At 30.1% G+C, this 21,579-nt stretch overlaps 1 protein-coding gene and 1 pseudogene across 2 annotated transcripts in view; one reads left to right on the top strand and one right to left on the bottom strand.

Moving 5' to 3' along the window:
* LOC149876752 (uncharacterized) overlaps positions 1–19,773 on the top strand; it is a 32,667-nt gene extending 12,894 nt beyond the window's left edge. Inside the window, exons 1-4 of one of the 2 annotated variants that reach the window (XM_090074947.1) lie at positions 11,456–11,629; positions 12,524–12,576; positions 12,647–12,901; positions 13,703–19,773. In XM_090074947.1, the coding sequence (XP_089931073.1) occupies positions 11,601–11,629; positions 12,524–12,576; positions 12,647–12,901; positions 13,703–18,993 (5,628 nt within the window). In that variant the 5' untranslated portion in view covers positions 11,456–11,600 and the 3' untranslated portion in view covers positions 18,994–19,773. Of the gene's footprint in view, positions 1–11,455; positions 11,630–12,523; positions 12,577–12,646; positions 12,902–13,702 lie in introns of those variants that run through there. The other variant, XM_090074948.1, reaches the window with a different exon arrangement.
* On the bottom strand, positions 3,402–4,282 carry LOC149876753 (uncharacterized; annotated as a pseudogene).
* Positions 19,774–21,579: the final 1,806 nt, after the last annotated feature.

Genomic DNA, 21,579 nt, shown 5'->3' with positions numbered 1-21,579 from the left:
ATAAATTGAAAAGTTGTTTCCGCCGTGACAAGGTTCGATTCTCTCCTGCATAAAAAATTGAGACCAAGTTTTTGTGGTGCCAGGCAAATAATTAAATCATTGATTTGGGACCACTCTTCTTGGGTGAAACGAATTTCTGACCCAACATCAATTAAGGCTTTTTCAATACACACTTTTAGTCTATGAAATCTTTCTAACATATCAAACATACTGTCCCACCTAGTTTTACAATCAAGAGGCAGCTGAAGCCTTTTCCCGTGTTCTTGTAGGATATACTTCTGTAAATATGTGTCCTTTTTGACAGGAGAGTTTTTAAATATTTTTACAACCTTTCTCACTTTTTTCATGAGATCTTTGTAATTGCTAACCAATTCAGCAGATGGTCGGTCCAAAATCATTGTCAAACCATATTCTTTATTTATAACTTCATCATCCTCAGTGTTACCATACTCATCTTCTTCTTCACAATTTTAATATGTAATAAACGATTCTTCGACTTCTCCGCTGTTTTTCTTGTATAGGATATCAATAACTGCAAGTTGTATTCCATGAGCATAACATAGTTGTTGATAACAAGACATCATTTTACCGACTTTTACCATCACACTTGATCCATCAGTGGTCATGGCAATAATGTCTTTTTGGAGGTCAATATCGAAGCTATCTAGCCTTTCTGAAACGAACTTGACGCAATATTCTGCATTACACGATCCATGGATTCGAATCAATCCAAGATTAAAGTGTTTCGCCTCCATATGTAAAATTAAGTTTAAGTATCTCTGACTATTTTGTGATGTCCATTCGTCAAACGTTATTGAAAATTTTTGATTTTGCTTTTTTAGTGATGTGAATTTTTGCATTATATCGGCTTTTACAGAATCTGAGAATTTAACTACCATCGATCTTATAGTATTAGGTGAAGTAGGGAGCCGGAAACCACTCTTTGAAAACAAGTACCGTAAATCTGAAGATGTGCAAAAACTATTAAATTAGGGAGTTTTGTCACGTGACATTTTATCGCGGAAAAAAATATACCGAACGTTTTTGAAAAACTTCGATAAAAAAAACGCAACAAATGATTTTATGTAGGTGTCGAAGAATGAAAACCCACCCATGAAAATAAATAGTATATATGTATATATAGATGTTATTTTTTTTAGAAAAGGTTGCACTACTATAATTTTTTTAGGGACATCGTTTTGCTTTAGAATTGATCAAGTTATTTAATTCTAAATGTTTCAGTTTTATTTATATACAAGTAAATTAAGCTAATTCTTTCGTCCCCACATAAAAATAGATTTTGCAACTATTTATTTATTATGTCAATCAGTTGTTTTTTTTTGTTTTTGGTTATCTAATAGGGTGGGTTTTTTGTTTTTTAAGTGGAAATTTTATAAATTTCCCCCGTCTTCAGATATTTTATTGTTAACGCAACTTTTTACGCAAGAAAAAAAAAAGTTAAAGTTTTTTTTTTTCGGTGCCAAAAGTTTAACGAGAAACTTTACGGAAATATTTCATAAAATGTATATGAATTGAAAATATTAAAACACGAATATCTTTGGAACTAAATAAGCTACAGAAGTGGTTGAAACCATTTTGAAAATAAAATATATTAAGGAATCCAATGCATTTTAAATAAAAAAGATTTACATTGGCTATTAAAATTGCCTAAGCTCCCTAATTAAATGTAAAGCCATCTTTTGCAACCATGCGCGATACCATTTTTTTCCATAGAAATTTCCTTTACGAAAAACGTGTCAATTGTTGTGACTTTTGGAATTACTTCTTCGTCTTCGCAGTCGATGTTTATTTTAGGCTCTAGTTCAACTGATTCATGCTGTTTTGAAGTTGAAGCTCCGTCTTGTTGTAAAACGTTTGATTTTAAATCGGTGCCATGTTTAGCTTTTAAATGGATTAATAACCCTTTAATTGATCTTTGATTAATTTTTAAAATAGCCGAACATAGCATGCACTTCGCATTTTCTTCATTATCATTTTTTTAAAAATAATTCCACATAGTTTTATTTTGCGACATGCTTAGTACTTTTGTTTTAAAATCTTGATGTAAATAATTTTTAAAGACTTTTTAAAAAGTAGTTTTTAAAAGTATATTTTTTATAATTATGCACGCACGTTTTCAATTTCACGTTTTCAACATACTCATTAACAAAAATTTCAACGTACTCATTAGCGAAAATTTCAACATAATCATTAATTAAACATAAAAAATTTTGAACGAGTTTGACTAATGTTTTGCTAAATAATTGCTTATTTTTGTATGATTTTTTTATATTTATAGCTAAGAAAAATATTTTGATAGCTGAAAATAAATTCTTAAATGGATTTGTTTCGCAAATACATTAAACACTTTTAAATTGATATCTTTTTTGTCTTTTTATTTAAAAGAATTGACCATTTTTGTTTAAAAGCGATAAACGATATTTGATAACTTTTTAATATATCTTTCGATATGCATTGTGGGATCGATCGGGGATAACAAATCAAAGTATAAAATTGGCATTGCGTTGAACAACCTTTCATAATAGGACGACAATTTTAATATAATATGTATAATATTTATAATATTTATAATATATATAATATGTATAATATTTAATATAATATGCAACTTAATATACATTAAGAATTGACATTTTCATTATTTTAAACTTTAAGTTTTTTGGAGTCAAATTGTTTTGAGTTTGAGAAGCGAACCATACTAAAGCTTCAAGATTATTTAGGTAATCGTGGTATAAATAGAAGTGGGAACAAACAAACCCTTGTGATCAACGCACTTGGTGCATTTAACATGAATCTTCCAGTAACAGCTACTGATGTAGGAGAAGAACTTTATGAGATAAATCAAGATGTTTTTAAAAAACTTTATATTGAAAATGGTTCAAAAATTTAAAAAAATGGTTGGACTGAAGCACCTGCAAATTTTTCTATTTAACTAAAAACTAACTATAATTAAATTATAAATTTACTATAAACTAACATATTTAACAAATTTGCTAGGTGTACCGTTTTCTTATTTTAGCAATAATTTTGTTTGTACATTTTATCATTTTCTCTTTTTATTATAATTTATTATAATTAAAAAAAGGTAAGGTCACTTAGTTAAAAATTTGTATTTGTATATTGTAATAAATAACAATAATAATTAAAAGTTATTATTAAGACAATCTTAATATATATATTACAACTTTAATTGAAAAAATGCATTGCAAAACAGAACCAAAGTTTGTATCCATTTGACTATTATAATTTTTTTATTTCTCGCTTACAGCAAAGGAAATAAAACATTTCAATTTTTTAAATGTATTAAAAAAGACATACAAATATATTATTATAAATAATCAAACTTATTACATGTGTTAATTAAATTGATAGCAGGTAGTTTATAGAGATACCAATGGAGGAGCTAAACTAGTATATGCGCTGCAAATTGTCAAAATGTTGTCAAACTGGTTTTTTCTTTTTAAAAGATAAACACATTGCAATATACAATATTTTTTTATTCTGGAAATTGCTCTTTCCACATGAATACGTGCCTTAGCAACATGAGAGGTTTTTGTGGTATTTCTTTTAGAGAATTTTCCTTTCTCTTTTAAAAAAGGAGGAATAACAAGCTGTGACCCCTTCCCAATTAGCAAATCACTAATATTAAATCCTTTGTCTGCCATTAAGGAATCACCTGATAAAATTTTATCCAAGATACCACATTTTTCAGTAATAAATCGATGTGATGCATTACCTCCATATGCCTTTGAAATAAAAGAAACAGTACCAATGGGAGTTATAAAAATTAAAACCTTCCAGGTATTCTTGGATTCATATGTTGAATAGGTTTGGGCCAGAGCTTTAGCTAAACTAGTGATCTCTATTGCTCCTACAGTACAATTTATTATGCCAACCGCATTGGGAAACTTCTCGAAGCATATTGGATAAGCATTTTTAGTTTCTTCTTTGGTTCGCCAATATATGAATTCTTTGAGTACTGTAGACATAAAAGGTATCCAAGTATTTAAAATGCTTCACACTAGAAATTGTGGTATTTTGAATCTAAATGCTAAGTCACTATCTATAAGCCCCAGTCATAATTTTACAAGGACTAAAAACATAGCTGTTTTTGAGTTTACTTTACGATTAATTCTGTGTTTTTGAGTAGATTTTTGATTATAAAATGTAACTTTTTTGCTTCATTATCAATGCGCTTATGAAGTCATTCAAAAAGTTCAGCATTTTGTAACCTATTATAAGTACGAATATATTTATCACAATGACATTTATTTTTTATTTACGCTTATTTCGACTATTTGCACAACCATATACAACGCAGTGATCATTGCTACCCATTTCACAACTGTATTAAATAAATCTGTAATTAAAAACAACTAACTGCAGTTAAGAATCTCGTAGACTTTGTATCGCTTATTTTTAAATCCCCAAACATATACCAGAATCCTTCGGGGGCTTAGCGTTTTTAGAGTTATCAAATATCGTCTATAGTTTCAAAATCTCGCAAATCCCGCGGATCCCGTAGTAGTTTTTGCGGGATCTCGCATGCGCTAAATTAATGCGGGATTGCAATCCCTAGAAGTAATGATAGTTGATGTTTGCAATCATTTATTTTTTTGCCGTTGTAAATTCGTTTTTTTACAGTTCTACTTTGTTTAATTTTACTTGATAACGTTGTGTTAAGGGTTAAGAAAATAGGGAAGTGGTCCGATATATCAGTTTTTACGATACCCTTTTGGATGGAGTTATTAAAGATATCTGTAGTAAAGATATTATCATAGTCATAAGAAATACATAGTCTGGAAGCACGGGCCGTTTCTATTGTTTTGCCGTTTTAACTTGAACTTTGATATTCGGCCCGTTCAATCTGCACAAGTTTAAAAAATGAGCAGTGAACTTCAGACAGAAACACACCTTGATGATCTGTATAGGGCTATTACTGATGGGATTTTCAACGATAACATGGAAATTGAGCAAGATCTAGATCTTTTATTACCTGAAGGATGTTTAGTATCCAATTTTTTGTGCGACTTGTGTTGTAAAGTTTATAAAACGAAATGTGGCCTGAAAAGACATCAAACTTCCAAACACGAACAAATCAACTTAATTAGCGAAGAAAAAAACTCCATAAAATTTAGTCATCTTGATCTTAAGAAAATTGTTGAAGAATGTGGACATAAATTGTCAAATAATTTATTCTTGGCTGAAGAAATTTGAGTTAAATTTTCAAAGTAGAGTTTTTGTTTTAGTACTGAAGATTCTATTTATCTTTTGGAAAAAATTTCAGGTTGTTATTTTAAAATAGAATGCTGATGCAGAAAAATTTTATTCTCAATTTTATAGCCTTCTTTATGAAAATTTATTGCCGTCAAAGTTCGAAGATGTTTTATTGACCAATACTTTGCTTACTGAAGTTGCCAATCACATACTTAAAGAACTTTCAAAAAGTAAACATAATACTTTATCTATTAGTGAAATACCATTATCCAATATTTTTTCTGACAAAGAACTAAGTATAATTCAGTATTTGGCCGGTTATGTTGTGTAAAAACTTTATTCAAAGTTCAAATTTTCTAATAGTGCAGCTGGCTTTCATAAAAACATTTCACTTTTGGACACCAGCGTGTAACTTTGCATAGTGATAGTGGACGGTATGAGCTACAAAAAAATAGCGAGACACAAACTTGTTATGCATCTGGAAACGTTTTACAGATGAATTATTCAAAATGGCCGTCATTGGCCATTTTGAATGTATTTAAATGGTCATAACTGCAGAACCAGTAGTGAAATCCACTTCAAATAAACATCGATTTGTTCTAAGAGAAAAGTTACATAAAACTAACTGAAATCAATGTTTTGAAATTTCAAGATGGCTGCCATCGGCCATCTTAAAAGTTTTCAAATTGTCATAACTTTAGAACTAGTAGTGACATCCACTTAAAATAAACGCCGTCTAGTTCGATGAAATAACAAGAAACTCATATTTATATGGAAATAAATAAGTAATAATACATTAAAGTTCATGATAGATACGTACTTTGTTAATGAAATTGTTAAATGTTCTTGGTTCTTGCCGATAAAAAGTCTACTGATAATGAAATTTTTCAGTTGTCAACAGCAACGACCGAGTATAACCGATTAGAAATAAAGCATCAGAATTCCAAGGTTCTTGTAATTCTCTAATTAATGATAGATATCTGTTGAAACATAAAACATCAAATAACGATTATTCTATGGCTTTGTTTATCATCACATTATAATAATGTCACATTTAATACCTAAATACTCACAGTATTCAAGCAATGTACTTCAAGTAAGTTGCAGTAAATACTAAATGAAATCAATTAAAAGATAACAGTGATAAAGGACTATGACAATCTCAGTGGGTAAGGAAGGAGCTAACAATATGCAGAGGAAGCATCTTAAAATAATGAGGTCTTGGTATCGTTAACAATTATGGAAAAACAACACACTGGAATGCTGATCAAACAATTACATAACTCATCATTTTTATATAGAAAATATAAGACAAATCTCAAAACTTGTTAGATGTGTTAAAATTAAGAATTAAAAAGTGAGCAAGCATTGGTCGCCAATAAGAAATAAACGAACTTCTTTATTTAAATGTTAGAGGGAATTGGTAAAGTATAATAGCAGTAATGTAAACAGAATAACGTTTTCAAATATTTACATATTTACAATACACTTTTGGATTACAATTCGTCATGGAAGGAGATCTGGAGAACCTGGTCGAATTCCGGGTCTTCTTTAACTTCTTGCTCTTCATATGAATCACCATTTGCTTCTTTGTAACAATAGCTGTTACATGCACACAGCTTAGTGCATGGTAAACCATGTCATTTAGATGTACAGTTTTTACACTCAGTTTTGCATAAACAACGAATTAGTTCCTGGCAATGTCGAGAAACCTCCGGCAGAGTGCACCAAAGTGGTGTATAGCAGTCATCAGCAGTATCTTTCCATCCCCATTCAATTGGTACATATCCTGGAGTAACAGCAGACAAGCATTGTTTCCATAAACGTGCCTGCAGTGCTGCTCTCTTTGTGTCCTGTAGAAGAGCGTCTGCAGTCGGCGGAGTGTTTTCAATTGCTCTATTCTTTATGGTGTAGAGGATACGGCGGCATTCGTTAACGCCAGCAACGGTTGATGATCGATCGTACATCAATACTACAAATCGCTCAATGGCCTTCATTGCCATATTAGTTAACAAATCATTTTTCAAGTCTGACGTTGAAAGATTGTGAAATGCAGCGTCAACTACTCGGTAGTTCATCCACGCTTTCTATGCTGTTCGTTTTCCAATCCCACAGAATGTTGTTACTGTGTCACATCCGGTGAAGGCATGGAAGAATGGTAAATTTGATGATACACCATCTGGAATGTGTTAATGCAGATGGTGAACTCCTATCATTCGTCTTTTTCAACTCCAAAATCAATCCACAACTCTTTCACTCCAATCATCTGGCTAAACACACAAAGAGAGCTATAACGACCACATCGGAGTCCACAGTGCGTATAGTTATAGTTAAGTTGCCTATTTTCAGTGCATGATTAGCATGGAGCAAAAGACGGCCATCTGCCTCTTCAGCACTACATGGCGATATGGACGATGCATCTAAATCTTGTTGACTGGCACATGCAGTTTCTTCAATGGTACAAACGATAACTTTTCCAACTACAGATTGCGTTAAAACGAATTTGGAAATAAGGTCGTACAGTTGCGTCTTATTGAAGTTCACAGATAGGAATTTGTCAAACTTTTTTGGAATAAGTGTACCCATTGTAACGTTTATGCGCTGCCCAAATCCATGATCTTACCGTGTTTCGGACTTCAAGCTTTTTGGGACATACCAATTTAAAACAATGTCAAGGCGCTGCACGGATCTCAGAAGTCTGTCCACGAATGGTCCAATCAGATTTTCGCAGTAGTCCGAGAATGTCTTTGATGATCTCGGGTGAAGCATGTGTACAAGTGCTGCACCATCAACAATCAGAGCAGAAACCTTATAGTCAGGGTTGAAGTCTTGTTGTTTCTCGCTACCATACTGTTCCAAACAAATGAGGACATCTAATTTGCTGGTGGTCTTACGCTTCCTTCCGAATTAAGAAATTGACGGCGGATAATGGTTGTTTTCGTGTGAAAAGAAATCCTCGACATCACCAACATGATTTTGACTTGCTACATACATTTTACAAAAGTAGTTGGAGTCATGTTTAAGATCAGTGATTTTAGTTTTATGTTTGGAACCTGGAATTTTCAAACTGTGGAACAATTCAAATTTGTTTCTTTTCAAAGGCTCATGGATTGAGTAACAAAATATGAAAAAGTAAAAACAATATAAAATCTTGTTATGCCGAGTTTTCCCAAATTTTCGAATGTTTTCTTTCCTTTGTCATTCATTTTTAAACTTTTTTTTCGTTACTTTTGTAGTTTATTTTATATTCTTTCAAATAGTTTGTTCTTTTTTCTTCTCTTTAGGTATTTCGTTTTTTTCTTTATAATTGGTTTTACTTTTGAAAAACTAAAGGAAAATTTCCCCTGATTTATTGATTTTTATTTTTCTTTTTTTATTCTTTAAAAAATTGTTTATAGTCGTTAATAAAAAGCGTCCACCATTTGCGATATCATTGAAAAGTACAATCATTAACAACCTGCCAGTTTTGTGTTTATTTGTTCGTTATTCGTCCGAATTTGGTTATTATTACGACCGTATTTTAACATAATGGCGTCACCAAGACACAAACCTTTCTTATCTTTAAAGACCAACTAAACAAACTTTATTAGTTTAACGGTTTGTATCTCGATTGTTTTACATACAGGAATATGTAACCTTTAGTTGTGCAAAAGGATTTGCCGAACTTGCCCCAATTCAACATGCATTCTTTTAATAAACAGTCAAATGTAAAGTTTTAATTTAATTATTTTTCACTCATTTTTCACACTATATTAGCACTACAGAGGTAATTTGTCATAACTCAAAAGCCTACTACTTAAAGGTTTAAAAATAAAACTTTCTTACAAAATAACGAATAATAGTTCATTACTTACACCCATCATGAAAATACATTTAATTACTATCATTCAAGAGTTAGGAATTAATTGTGATAATTTACTTGAGGCTCTTCAACTTGAGTTTCGTAGATTGGAGGGTCTAGACCATGGAAGTATTGAAGAACTTGAAATGATAAATCTCAGAAAAACTCAAACAATATATAGTTGTAAATTCAAATCTAAATTGCTGAAACATTTAAGAGCACTCTTAAGACTTCTGGAACATGAGCAAACCTGAGTGGATAAAGAAAAACTGTTAACAAAAAAGACGTTACTGTAGGTCTATGTAGAAGGAACAAGGACTGGGAAGATCTAAGTGAGAGAAGCAATAGATCTAAGGTAGTAATAAATCAATTGAGTTCAAACCAATTCAAAAATTAGTTTACTCACTTAAATATTAAATATTATCTTGTTTAAGGTTGCCAGGTTGGCTGAACATCCTGCTAAAGCATTGGCATTAGCTTCAAAAAGAAAAGCCACTGGAGATCCTACCAAGAAATATTTAGTTTTTGTCATAAAATAGCTATAAATCTCGGCAAAGTTAAAAGCATGAAGGTTAGTTTTCCAACAAAAATGAAAATTGAAGATGTCTTAAGCTTTAATTTCAGACCCATAGACCCATGCATCTCCAATATCAAAAAGAAACGAAAGAGTATCAGAAATGAAAATGAACATCTGAAAGCTGAAATGAATTGACTGATCGAGTTTAAGGTAAAGTTAGAAGTAGCAGAAGATAACCCCTGAAAATATTAGTTTCATTAACCACATTAGTTTCAAAAACCACAAATCTGAAAATGGATAACCACTTCCCCCTGATGTTTCGTCTTTTTTATTGACGTAATAACAAAATAAAACTGCTTTTGCTAATAATACTTTTTTCTTTTTTTGTTTTGGTCATAGAATACTAGTATAAAATAATACGGTGTTTTGGCTTTTAAATTCAAATTTTTTATTTTAATAAGTATATGTGCGCGTTTTGGTTTGAGGAACCCAAATTTTTTTGTTTATATCTTCGTGCGCGTAAAAGACTCTAACAAGGATACGCTTGTGTAGTACGTGCCTTAGATATACGTAAAATTTATTTCAAAAATATGTGGTATATAATGTATACGTGGTTTTACATGGTATTTGAGATCGAGTAATCCAAATTTTTTTATTTAAATCATTGTTTGCGCGCATAATTGGCACTGAAACGCGTACGTCCGCGTAATACGCGTCTTACTTACGCGTAAAGTTTATTTGTTTTTGATAAAAAATTTAGATTTTCTCACCCAAAAGTACTAATATTGATGTATCACATGCGTGCGTCGTTTGCCAAACAAAAAAAACACCTAAAAAAAAAAAAATCAAATTAAAAAATGTTGAGTATTTTTAATTGTTGAGAGAAAATTTAGTCTTAAGCCATTTTTTTATATTTATCATATCTCAATTTACGTTTTTAAGAACTTTTAACATGAAATGATTTAAACAATAAAAAATTTCAAATGAGATAGGTTGATCACATTAAAACATTTTGATAGAAACTCAAAAATATTACTGAGGCTGTCTTTTTAACAGGATATTTTAAAGATTTTTTCTGTTCAAAAAGCAGCCTCTCTTTCTGTGAAACTGTTGAAACCAAAAGATGAGGAACAAAGTCCTTGTTTTTTTTTAATAAGAAAAAATGAAAGTAAAAATAATTATTAACGTGTGCTTTCTTCATAAATTTTCTTTATAAATTTCAATCTTTGTTTTAAAATAATTTTTGGGTGCAAAAGAATAATGGTTCATATTAAGAAATGAAATCAAGAAAGTATCATTAAACCATGCAGTTGAAGTATCTTTTAAAAAGTGGTTTTCTTCATAGCAACAAATTGTTAAACACCTATCTTTACGTCAGAACTTACATTCTGCAATCGTAGGAATTGAACTCCTTGAGTCATTTATTTATTAGTTTTTTATCTTTTTAATCAAAAATCGATTTAGTCCGGATATACCGCCTAAAAAACCGGAATGAAACGGTTCTAAAAAAGACCGTACTTTTTTAATAATTATATGTATAAACGAGCTATATCTCATAACTAAAGTTTTATGGAAAAAATTACTTCAAAATGTTGAACAGTTCTCTAAATATTCTCTAAGACTTTCCTTTTTATTATCAGAGCGGACGCGTAGAACGCAGTGACAAATAATCTCTTTCATGATACCTCGTTTTGGACTTTTTTCGCTTTTATAATATAACTACATCCAACTATTTTGTTAATCCCTAATATTTTATTAAGACTCTCACCCATCGACGGTTATTGTTATTTAAATAAAATAATCTGACATCAATTTTAAAAAAATCAACAATCAGTAAGAAAGAGTTTACTGACTTTTTTGTTTGCTGTTGCATGATTCAGTTTTAAATTCTTAACCTCCTGGTTTCTATCAGTTTGAGAAAAAATGTAGAATTCAACACTTGTTTTGTCGATCAACCAGCTACTCACATAACGATCGCAGAAAAGAATTTTTTCAATAAAGAAAATGGAGATACTAGAGGACGAAATGAACCGGTAGGTCATCTACTTTTGTTCTACTCTTGCTTTTTGTTACCTGATTTTTCAACAGTTTTAGTTTCATAGCTAGAAAAGCCAGGGAAAAAAGAGGAAAATATGATTTTACAGAAGTGAATAAATAAGGCAGGATGAAGTGAGAGAACATGAATTAATAATAATGAATAATAACAAAGTTCGTAACTGAATCAGATTCAGAGCCCTTTTTGAAAAACCTCTCACATAATAAACTGTCATAAATATAGTTAAAAAAAGAAAAGAAAACATGTATGACTTATGTCCCTTTTGAAAATTAAGCTTCTAAATGCACGTCCTTCTATAAACACCTCTCTCTATTACAAATTCGTCTTTCAATTAAAAGCTTCTAAGTGCTTCGTGTTGGACTTCAAAACTGTTCTTTAACCTATTTCTTTCATTATTATTTCATTATTATTGCTTTCATTCCATTATAACCTTTTGCAATCATTATTTCAAAAAAATGTCCTAATTTATACAGATCTCAATCGTGCAGGTACTGCTGCATTATTGAGAATTGCTCAAGTTTCTTTTAAAACAGTTGCTTTAGGAAAGATGGATCATTGGCATCTTTTTTGTTCTTAAGATGCAAAGTCCCCGTAAGTCAAGTCTCTTTAACAGTCAATAAAATGCTTTCCATCAAAAGGAATGTTACTGGGAAGGCAAATTTGTTTTAGTGATTAAGGGGTTCCTGAAATATCTGATATCAAAAGGTTTATTTCACTTCTAAAACTGCTCAAATTTATTTTGACGCAGCACCTATTTCTTTGTACTCGTTTATTAACCGTGAAATGGTTTGCTGACGTGAATGGTTTGCTGTGAAATGAATAGCGTTTTACTAAAATTTATTATAGCAATTAACGGACTTCTTTTTCGTAGAACGGCTTTAAAAGACGAAGTTGTCATGGAGAACGAGTTCGACGATATAAAGGGTAATAAAATATTTTTAATATTTCCCATTTGAGACAGATTTTCAATTTTCAAAAAAAAAACCTCTTTTAGTTGAAAAATTTCCACAAGATGTGTTTACAACGCTTGCTGATTTGTTGACTTATGATTGGCAAAAGTTTGCTCGATGTCTTTCGGTTGATGACTCAGCAATCGATAATGTAAAAGAAGAATTTGAAACGACGAGAGAACAAACTTTGCAAATACTGAACCAATGGCGTAAGAACAATTCATCAAAAAAATGGCGAGATATGAAAAGAGGATTGCTCTTTTGCAACCGTAAAGATTTGATCAGTGAATGCGAACGAAGTAGGTATTTTGAGCTTGATAGTTTTTTTGCCGCTTTCGCATGCCGATGCTCTCCTGCGGCCCCTGAATATTTATTAGAAATAAAAATAATAATAAAACACAAAATATAAAAAAAAAGTTTAAATGCTATAGACCATTAAAAGATTTTTTTACACGAACATATTTGAAAAGGACAAACTTTCTTTAGATTATTTAGCTAATTTGCCACAAATCTTTCTGGCCTTTTGATCAGCAAAATTATTTAGCGATTTTGCGGATTAAATTCACACTTGAATTAAGTTCAAAAAAGGTCTATTTATAGCATTATTATATTTAATTTCTTAGTTTGCAACGTTATTTAAAAATATGAAAGAACAGTTGAATGTGACTCGCTATCTTAATTTTTTTTGCAGCCCTCCTGCATTTCACGATTATAACTTCCTAGCCTCCTCCAAAGGGTAATACTACATTAACTTCTAACGAAAAAAAGTGAAAAGCTAGTCATGTAAAATGCTTTTTCTAAAAAATACGGCAAATGTTTTAAATAGCGTTTACAAATGGAATTGCTTGATAATAAAACAAACTTATAGACAGAATATTTCATCATAATAATAGCAAGCGTATTAAATATTACATTTAGTGACAAATTTTTTAATAGAAATCGTTGATTTAATCGTCATTTAAGTCTTAGATGTAATTTATTATGTTTTTTCTATCAAAAACAAAACAAGTGAAATGCGAAATGCCGTTCAAAAAATAACTTCTAAACATTCCTCAAAAATGTCACCGTGCAGTTAAAAATGAAAAGTTTTTGTATTTTAGAGTTGATATCCCGACACTCCATTTTCGGTATCCTGCCGCCGACAAAAGCCTTCTTTTCACGTGATGATGAACTTCATCAAATTCATAAATACGTGTGTCAAACAAACGATTCGGGTAAATCAATCACGATTTTAACTGGAATGTCTGGAATTGGAAAGACTCAGCTCGCTAGAAAGTATGCAGCACTTTATAACCACCATTTTGAAAGTATTGTGTGGGTGGATGCAGCATTTGATAAAGTACAAGTTTCTCTGACTAATCTCTGTCACCAACTAGGGTTAAGCGTAAGAGATTCTCAAGGCGATCCGTTCGATATTGAAGTAGTTTCTAGTAAAATACATCACTATTTTCAAAGAGGAAAAACGTTTTACATTTTCGACAACGTCGACGATGAGAGTGTGAAGAATTTTGAAAAATATGTATCAAACAAAAGAAATGCATTTACTTTGGTAACATCGCAATGGAAATCATGGTCTACCGATGTTAATCAAGTGCAGATTCATTCTTTCTCGCCTCAAGATGCGTTACTTTTCGCAAAAAGAAATATTAAACAAATATTAACAAGCGATGACAAAAAACTAAAAGAAATAACCAAAGTGCTTCAATATCATCCACTTGCCATTAATCAAGCCATTCTCTATATAAACAACAACTGCATTTCTTTGGAGGAATATTTAGATCTTTTTCGACCATATCCTCTCGAAAAGCTCGAGGAAGGTATCCCCACTGAAGTGGGATCAAAGTCTACTATAACATCAATTAGCATTGTATTAAACAAAATAGAAACATTGAATAAAAAATCAGTGGAAATTTTAAACCATTTATCATATTGCGATGGTCAACACATAACAAAAACGTGTCTTCACGATATTTCAAAACACCTGAAAATAAACGAAGACTTTTTGATAAATCGAGCAATAAATTTACTAGTAAGTTATTCGTTGCTTGATCGCTTCGACGATGACAATGACAGGTACACGATGCACGAAATGACCCAGTTAGCGTGTAAATATTATCAAAAACGCAAAGAAATAACAGAAATATGCAACGTAAACATCGTCCATTTTCTAAAATTACAGTTCGAAGTGGTAAAGGAGCACGTTGACGATGGGAAGCACTTCTACAACCATTTCATCCATATGTTTCGTATTAACAAATCAAAACTGTGTGAAGTGTTCCATCAACAGAGTGAGAGTATCAAAAGTTTTTTATCAAACAAAGGTTTCTTTCAAGAAGCAATAAACATTCTCAATGCCATTGAAAAGTATAACATAAAATCTTATGGAATTGAAAATGAAAAAACTTTAGATACTAAACATAGCATAGCAAACTGTTTAAGAGATATGGGAAAATATAATGAAGCTTTAGAAATTTATTATCAAGTTGAAAAATTACGAACGGATATTTTAGGTATCAATCATATATCAACATTGGACACAAAATATAATAAAGCAAACTGTTTATATCGAATGGGAAAAAGTAATGAAGCTCTAGACATTTATTATAAAGTTAATAAAATACAAACGGATATTTTAGGTATCAATCATCCATCAAGATTGCGTACAAAAAATAAAATAGCAGCCTTTTTGAGTGATATGGGAAAATATAATGAAGCTTTAGAAATTTTGTATCAAGTTGATAAAATACAGACTGGTATTTTAGGCTTAAAACATCCATCAACATTGGATACAAAATATAATATAGCAATCTGTTTAAAGAATATGGGAAAGTATAATAAAGCTTCAGAAATTCATTATCAAGTTGATAAAATACAAACCGATATTTTAGGTATCAATCATCCATCAACATTGTCTACAAAAAACAATATAGCAGCCTGTTTGCAAGATATGGGAAAATATAATGAAGCTTTAGAACTTTATTATCAAGTTGATAAAATAAGAACGGATGTTATAGGTAACAATCATCCATCAACATTGACTACAAAAAATAATATAGCAAGCTGTTTAAAGGATATGGGAAAATATAGTGACGCTTTAGAACTTTATTATCAAGTTCATAAAATAAGAACGGATGTTTTAGATATCAATCATCCATCAACATTGGCTACAAAAAACAATATAGCAGCCTGTTTGAGTGATATGGGAAAATATAATGAAGCTTTAGAACTTTATTATCAGGTTGATAAAATAAGAACGGATGTTTTAAGTATCAATCATCCATCAACATTGGCTACAAAAAATAATATAGCAAGTTGTTTAAAAGATATGGGAAAATATGATGAAGCTTTAGAAATTTATTATCAAGTTGAAAATATGCAAACAAATTTTTTAGGTCTCAATCATCCATCAACATTGGCTACAAAAAATGATATAGCAAGCTGCTTGAGTGATATGGGAAAATATAATGAAGCTTTAGATATTTATTATAAAGTTGATAAAATACAAGCAGATATTTTAGGTCTCAATCATCCATCAACATTGGCTACAAAAAATAATATAGCAAGCTGTTTAAAGGATATGGGAAAATATAATGAAGCTTTAGAACTTTATTATCAAGTTGAAAATATGCAAACAAATATTTTAGGTCTCAATCATCCATCAACATTAGTTACAAAAAATAATATTGCTAGCTGTTTAAAGGAGATGGGAAAATATAGTGAAACTTTAGATATTTATTATCAAGTTGATAAAACACAAACGGATTTTTTAGGTATCAATCATCCATTCACTTTGAATACAAAAAATAATATAGCAATCTGTTTAAAGGATATGGGAAAAGATAGTGAAGCTTTAGATATTTATTATCAAGTTGAAAAAATACGAGCGGATATTTTAGGTATCAATCATCCATCAACATTGGCTACAAAAAATAATATAGCAATCTGTTTAAAGGATATGGGAAAATATAATGAAGCTTTAGAACTTTATTATCAAGTTGATAAAATACAAACAGATATTTTAGGTATTAATCATCCGACAACATTAGCTACAAATAGTAATATAGCAAGTTGTTTGCGTGATATGGGGAAATATGATGAAGCTTTAGAACTTTATTATCAAGTTGAAAAAATACGAACGGATATTTTAGGTATCAATCATCCATCAACATTGGTTACAAAAAATAATATGGCAAGCTGTTTGAGTGATATGGGAAAATATAATGAAGCTTTAGAACTTTATTATCAAGTTGATAAAATAAGAACGGATGTTTTAGGTATCAATCATCCATTAACATTGGCTACAAAAAATAATACAGCAAGCTGTTTGAGTGATATGGGAAAATATAATGACGCTTTAGAAACTTTTTATCAAGTTGAAAATATGCAAACAAATGTTTTAGGTCTCAATCATCCATCAACATTGGTTACAAAAAATAATATAGCTAGCAGTTTAAAGGATATGGGAAAATATAATGAAGCTTTAGAAATTTATAATGAAGTTGATAAAACACAAACGGATATTTTAAGTATCAATCATCCATTAACTTTGAATACAAAAAATAATATAGCAATCTGTTTAAAGGATATGGGAAAGGATAGTGAAGCTTTAGATATTTATTATCAAGTTGAAAAAATACGAGCGGATATTTTAGGTATCAATCATCCATCAACATTGGCTACAAAAAATAATATGGCAATCTGTTTAAAGGATATGGGAAAATATAATGAAGCTTTAGATATTTTTTATCAAGTTGATAAAATACAAACGAATATTTTAGGTATCAAACATCCATCAACATTCGTTACAAAAAATAATATAGCTAGCTGTTTAAAGGATATGGGAAAATATAATGAAGCTTTAGAAATTTACTATCAAGTTGATAATACACAAATGGATATTTTAGGTATCAATCATCCATTGACTTTGAATACAAAAAATAATATAGCAATCTGTTTAAAGGATATGGGAAAAGATAGTGAAGCTTTAGATATTTATTATCAAGTTGAAAAAATACGAGCGGATATTTTAGGTATCAATCATCCATCAACATTGGCTACAAAAAATAATATGGCAATCTGTTTAAAGGATATGGGAAAATATAATGAAGCTTTAGATATTTTTTATCAAGTTGATAAAATACAAACAGATATTTTAGGTATTAATCATCCGTCAACATTAGCTACAAATAATAATATAGCAAGTTGCCTGCGTGATATGGGAAAATATAATGACGCTTTAGAACTTTATTATAAAGTTGAAAAAATACGAACGGATATATTAGGTATCAATCATCCATCAACATTGGTTACAAAAAATAATATGGCAAGCTGTTTGAGTGATATGGGAAAATATAATGAAGCTTTAGAACTTTGTTATCAAGTTGATAAAATACGAACGGATGTTTTAGGTATCAATCATCCATCAACATTGGCTACAAAAAATAATACAGCAAGCTGTTTGAGTGATATGGGAAAATATAATGACGCTTTAGAAATTTTTTATCAAGTTGATAAAATACAAACGAATATTTTAGGTATCAATCATCCATCAACATTGGTTACAAAAAATAATATAGCAATTTGTTTAAAAGATATGGGAAAATATAATGAAGCTTTAGAAATTTATTATCAAGTTGAAAATATGCAAACAAATATTTTAGGTCTCAATCATCCATCAACATTGCTTACAAAAAATAACATAGCTAGCTGTTTGAGTGATATGGGAAAATATAATGACGCTTTAGAAATTTATTATCAAGTTGATAAAATACGACTAGATATTTTAGGTTTTAATCATCCATCAACTTTGGCTACAGAAAATAATATAGCAATCTGTTTGTATCAAACGGGAAAATATAATGAAGCTTTAGAAATATATTATCAAGTTGATAAAATACAAACGGATATTTTAGGTATCAATCATCCATCAACATTGTCTACAAAAAATAATAAAGCAGCCTGTTTGAGTGATATGGGAAAATGTAATGAAGCTTTAGAAATTTATTATCAAGTTGATCAAAAACAAACGGATATTTTAGGTATCAATCATCCATCAACATTGGGTACAAAAAATAATATAGCAATCTGTTTAAAGGATATGGGAAAATATAATGAAGCTTTAGATATTTATTATCAAGTTGATAAATTACGAACGGATTATTTAGGTATCAATCATCCGTCAACATTGTCTACAAAAAATAATATAGCAGCCTGTTTTCGTGATATTGGAAAATATAATGAAGCTTTAGATGTTTATTATCAAGTTGATAAAATACAAATGGATATTTTAGGTATCAATCATCCGTTAACTTTGAATACAAAAAATAATATAGCAAGCTGTTTGAAAGATATGAAACGAATAGAAATTGAAGTTTTGAAAGATATGAAATGAAAGATAGAAAATGAAAAATCGAAGTTGTCAACTATTTTAATCGTTTTCCTAAATGCCGATTAATGTTAATTTAATAGAGTTTTGTAAATAGATTTTTATGATTTTTATATCTTTTTTTATCGTAAGTTCTTTATCCAATATACAATAAAAAGGTTTGAAGATGATAGAAGTTGTAACAAAGTAAAAATATGATTGAGGAACCCATAAGAAAAAATGAATCTTTATTGAGTTAATGAATGAAATTATTAAATGTTTGTTTTATTTATCTGTCTAAAGAACTTCAGACCAATCAAATATAATCCAATTCTAAGGTGTCTCCCATTTTAATCTCTTTTCGCAACTTATTTTCTTTAGAAGAGGCTTTTTTACAGCAATGCATCCGTTTAGACCCACTCTAATAAGCATCATTTCATAGTTATTAAAGAGACTTCTTCTTTTTCTTCATTTCATGTTTCATGCTCATGTATCAGCTTATGTATAAGCTCATGTATTAGTTCATGTATGCAGACGGTTTATTGAGTTCATGTATGCAAACGTTGTATTGAGTTAATGATTGAAGTTAGCAAATGAATGAAAGGTTTGTTCAAAAGAATGTAAACTTAAAAATAATTTTTTTACTACAGATTAATGTTAATTTATTAGAAATATGTAATTTGATTTCTATGATTTTTACATCTTTTTTTTTAACGGAAGTTTTTTATCCAATGTACGATAAAAAGTTTGAAGATGATAGAAGTTGTAACAAAGTAAAGTTATGAAGGAGGAACCCATAAAAAAAAAGACCTTGTATTGAGTTAATGAATGAATTTCTTAAATGCAAATGAATGAAAATTTTTTCGAAAGAGTACAAAGTTAAAAATAATTTTTTTACAGCCGGAAAATTAGAAACGTGAAGTTTCAGATAAAGACCCTTGGGAGAAGTTTTAAATAAATTTCGAATGAAGTTTTATGTAAAAGTGAAATAAAAAATTAAAAAGTCATCTTTTGTCACACAAATGATTCAGGTTTTTTTAATTGAGGTGCAGTTATAAATGCTTTTGGGCACATATGACACTTATGAGGTTTTTCTTCGTTTGAGACGTGACTTAAATAATGAGTAAATAAAAAAAAAATAACAAAAAAAAATAAATAAATAAAGGCAACATTTTTTAAATTAACATAACAATAAAATTAAATTCGATTGCAATCAAAGCAAGAGGATCGCTAGTTTCGCTTTAATAGAGAGAATTTCACTTGAATGAAAGAGGTTATGTATTATATATCATATGAAGACGTTCTCAAAAATGTTCCACAAATACACAAGCGCTTATCTACAATTTAAACTTAAAGGAAAAAATTAAAAAAAGAAATTTAAAGAAAATAAAAAAGCAGTGGATAAAATGTGAGTGGCTAAATTAAATACAAAAATTTAATGAAGAAATGAATACAAAAGGTTATTGAAGAAATTTGGAAAAGAAATTTAAAAACGAAATAAAAAGAAGATATGAAATAGAAGAACTTTTTTATATTCATTTATAAAAGAGTTTTTATAGAAAAAGTTTAAAAAACACGCTCATATAAAAACAATTTTTTAGAAGAAACGTTCTTCAGAAATGTTGCTCAGAAAAAAAAATTTACCAGAACTTTAAATTAGTGGTTTAGCTTAGAATTTCAAATTAAAAGTATAAGTTACCCAGCCAACACGGATAGCTGGGTCCCAAATGGGGTCTTGATGGGCCAATACATGGGAGCCATGTAGAATAACTATGTGGGGCCCATGTTAAATTGGCCGCGGGCTCCACCTGGGTCCCATGCGGGCTAACCACGGTTCGGCGAAAATTGTTTATCCTACTCATTTGATTTTTCTTTAAAAGATACTTCAGCGATACTTTATTTACGCTTTTCTGTTGCTTAGGTTACTTCATTATAACTAAACATGACTTAGCATGTTGACGCGTAGACTAAGTAGTTAAATTTTAAGTCAATACATGACGTTAGTCAAGCAAATTGCGCATAAATCTAGATTTTAAAACAAGTTCGAGCCACTTTGGGTGAGACAGTTTGTTTGGTTTGGGAAAAAAAGCAAAGCTTTTGCATATCATCGGGAAACACAAAAAATATACATGGATGTTGTTAGTGATTGTATTGAGAATAAAAAGAATTATTCAGCAATTGCCCGAAGCCCTCACTCGGTTGGCACGGTTACCGTCGCGGTCTCGACTTCCCAAAAGCCACTTTCCTAAGACAAACACATGCAAAATTGTTACTTTTCGGTACATTTAGAACAGTTATATTAATTAATTAACTTTAAGTGATGACAAAATGATAATCCCCTATTACTCCAGATTTAAATTTCGTGGATTGACCTTTCCATACCAGGACTGAAGATAACTTTTAAAACAGGAAAATTTTCAGCTTATTACAGATGGATACAAAGAAAGTTTTCAATACAGTTCTGCAAATTTGTTGGTATAGTTTTTAAGGGAACCTGAAAATCAACGGAAAGTGCTCTAATTCGAAGTCAAAGTTGTAAAAAATCCCACTAAAAACCCTAATATTCGCCATTTTGAAAATAATAAGTTAATGATCTTTTTGCTGACAAAAGCA

Source organism: Hydra viridissima, unplaced genomic scaffold (genome assembly GCF_058129835.1).
Source record: "Hydra viridissima isolate aposymbiotic clone 2 unplaced genomic scaffold, HvirCarnegie_v1 scaffold_18, whole genome shotgun sequence".
NCBI classification, from domain to species: domain Eukaryota; kingdom Metazoa; phylum Cnidaria; class Hydrozoa; order Anthoathecata; family Hydridae; genus Hydra; species Hydra viridissima.
The sequence above is the reverse complement of the archived record's forward strand: the minus strand, read 5'-3'. Positions and strand labels throughout refer to the sequence as shown.